Source organism: Lipotes vexillifer, unplaced genomic scaffold (assembly GCF_000442215.2).
Source record: "Lipotes vexillifer unplaced genomic scaffold, Lipotes_vexillifer_v1.1 scaffold437, whole genome shotgun sequence".
Taxonomy (NCBI): domain Eukaryota; kingdom Metazoa; phylum Chordata; class Mammalia; order Artiodactyla; family Lipotidae; genus Lipotes; species Lipotes vexillifer.
The window spans coordinates 666602-669347 of record NW_006785990.1 but is presented as its reverse complement, the minus strand read 5'-3'; the positions used below and the strand labels follow the sequence as shown (position 1 = coordinate 669347).

Genomic DNA, 2746 nt, shown 5'->3' with positions numbered 1-2746 from the left:
GAACCGCTACCGGGACACACTGCGCCGCGCCATCCTTCTGCTGAGCCCGCTGGGGGCACACTCCTTCATCAACGAGGTAGGTGGTGGGGCCTGGGGCCCAGGAGCGCTGCCCAGGGCTCCCTGGGGGTGGCTCAGGTGGGCTGCAGGCACTGTCTGCTTGGGCATGGCTGAAACGGACGAGGGGATCCCTGGGTGCTGGGCCCACAGCACATACCCTGAAAGAGGAGACCCCAGCACAACTTGACTCCTGACTGGTCCCTGACGGGTGACCCAACGCCTGCCCAGATGCTGAGAGGCTGGGAGCGGCTGGTGGGAAACCTGGTTATTAGTCACTGCCAGGGATTTTTGCAGCAAAATTGAGGCCGTTGTTTGTTGTTTTTTTCCATTTAATTTTCCTCTCTTTGTTGACAGGTGTAAGCCTCTAGGGATAAAATAAATTTCCAGCTCTTGGCAGAGGTGGGCAGCTCTGCTTTGGGATATGTTAGCACCCGGACCAGGTGTTGTTTGCATGTCACCAAATGATACTTGGTGTACGTGCTTATTTTTTTTGGTGCCTGGGATAATCAATGATTTTTTTCTAAACAACTTTATTAGGGGTCAGACCCACCAGTTTAACAAAGAATCCATGAATTTGGGAACAGAAAACTAGAAGTACTATATGAGCTGATGATGGGTGTGCCCTGGTGGTCTAATGGTAAAGAGGTGACAGCCTGGAGTTGGCAGGTCCCTCTCCGGCCTGGGTAGGTTTTGGGGGACAGGCTGCGGGTGTGGTGTGCCTGGCAGCAGCGGTGGACGGAAGGAGTCGGGGTGGCTGAATGCTCCCGGCGGTTTTCTTTCCCGCCCCGCGCACTTTGTTGGCCCTCTCTGATTGAATGTGAAATGAAGTGAAAGGCAGAATTATACTAATTCCATCTGATGTCCCTTGCTTGCTTATTCTGCTTTCTTCTCTAATTAATTATTACTCGAAATGCTACCTCATGCATCAGCAGCCAGCACGAAGCCCACTGCCGGAGAACTTAAAATTTGGGAACGCTTAATTTGGTGCAGTTGGCCAGCAGCCCTGCCGCTCTGGGCTAATCAGGCCTCGGATCACGCTGGTGGTCAGCCAGGCTGTGAGGTCCCGGCGATGCTCGGCATTTTCACCAGAACACATTTCTCTGTATGAAGTCATTCAGGCCGGTAATGGGCAGGCTAGGATTAGCAGCACTAATGTGTCCAAGGTTTTCTCAGAATGTTCCCAGCAGTGTCCGTGCCAGTGCCTGCTCCTAGGAAAGCTTTTCTCCTTGCTAAAAGGCCGGTGGAGTCTGCTCTGGGGCTGGTGTGTGCTAAGGGTCGCCGGGCCCCTGCCCTCCCCTCTCCTCGCCAGTCCCTCGCCTCCTCTCCTTGCTTCCTTTCCTCCCGGCTACTGCTCTGCTGAACGTTGGTTTGGGATGTAAGCAACTTTGGGGTCGAGTCCAGCTGCCCCACTTACTCTGTTGTGACCTTGGGTCACTTGCCTCACCTCTGTAACCTCAGGGTCTGCATCTGAAAGTAGGGATGGAGGTGGTGACGGACACATAGCTTCTCGAGAAGCATCCGTGCTTGTTCACTGTTCACATTCATCATTTCCCTTCCAGATGAATTCAGCTCTTGCCCTGTTTCTAGGCCCTGCAAGGATTTAACACATAACCAAGACTGGCCTAAAGGTATTATTTCCAAGTGGTTAATTATGCAAATTCCTGCAGTGTTGGATACACTTGGCTTGGCTTTGGCCGGTTGCCTTCTTGATCTCCCAGACCGTGTTTGCAAAGCCTTTGCTTTGCTGGGTGCTGCGGAGCTGGGGTTATCCCTGGAGTGGCTGCTCTTGTTTTTGGCTGCACCTCGCGGTGCAACCTCTTAGTTCCCCGACGAGGGATCAGACCCGGGCCCCTGGCAGTGGAATTGCGGAGTCCTAACCACTGGACTGCCAGGGAAGTCCCCTGGAGTGGCTGCTCTTAATGTCAGGCAAGAATGACAAGACCCTGGGAAGGGTGGCCAGAGATTGTAGGGGAGGACAGCACCTGGGCTTCATTGCTTCTAGCTCCAGCTTGTTCGGAGTCTTGGTTTCTGGCCCCACGTGCTTGCTGTCAGGAGGAGGGAGGGTACCATCATTTCCTGGGTGCCCGCCATGGGCCTGGCCCTCTGTGTGCCTTCTCTAATCTTAACACTTTGAAAATGAGGCAACCGGAGCTGAAGAACTTAAATGCCTTGCTTAAGGTCATGCAAGCAGCCACCCGGGGTTTGAACAGGACTCAAGTCCAGAATGACCCACTCCAGAGCCCCTCTGTGCCATGTTACAGGCACATCTCGCCTTATTACGCTTCCCAGATACGGTGTCTTTCACCAGTTGAAGGTTTGTGGCAACCCTCTGTTGTCAGATGATGCTTAGTAGTTTTTAGCAATAAAGTATTTTTTAATTAGGATATGTACTTTGTTTTTTTTAGACATAACGCTATTGCACACTTAATAGACTAGAGTATAGCGTAAGCATAACTTTTATATGTACTGGGGAAACAAAAAATTCATGTGACTTGCTTTATTGCACTATTCGCTTTATTGCGGTGGTCTGGAACCAAACTGACGATATCTCTGAGGTCTGCCTGTATGGAAAAGACAAGCATAGCAGTTGCTGTACTGGGTAAAACAGGGCCATGCTGGTTTCATGGGGGAAGGTATAATTCAGTTGCCTCTGTCCAGCGTCTGGCAAAGGTTTTTAGGTGTTTATGCT

At 51.6% G+C, this 2746-nt stretch overlaps 1 protein-coding gene across 1 annotated transcript in view; it reads left to right on the top strand.

Annotated features, from left to right (window-relative positions):
* GRID1 (glutamate ionotropic receptor delta type subunit 1) overlaps positions 1-2746 on the top strand; it is a 686100-nt gene that overhangs the window by 208630 nt on the left and 474724 nt on the right. The window contains exon 5 of the mRNA XM_007458349.1: positions 1-76. Coding sequence (XP_007458411.1) covers positions 1-76 — 76 coding nt within the window. The remainder of the gene's footprint in view (positions 77-2746) is intronic.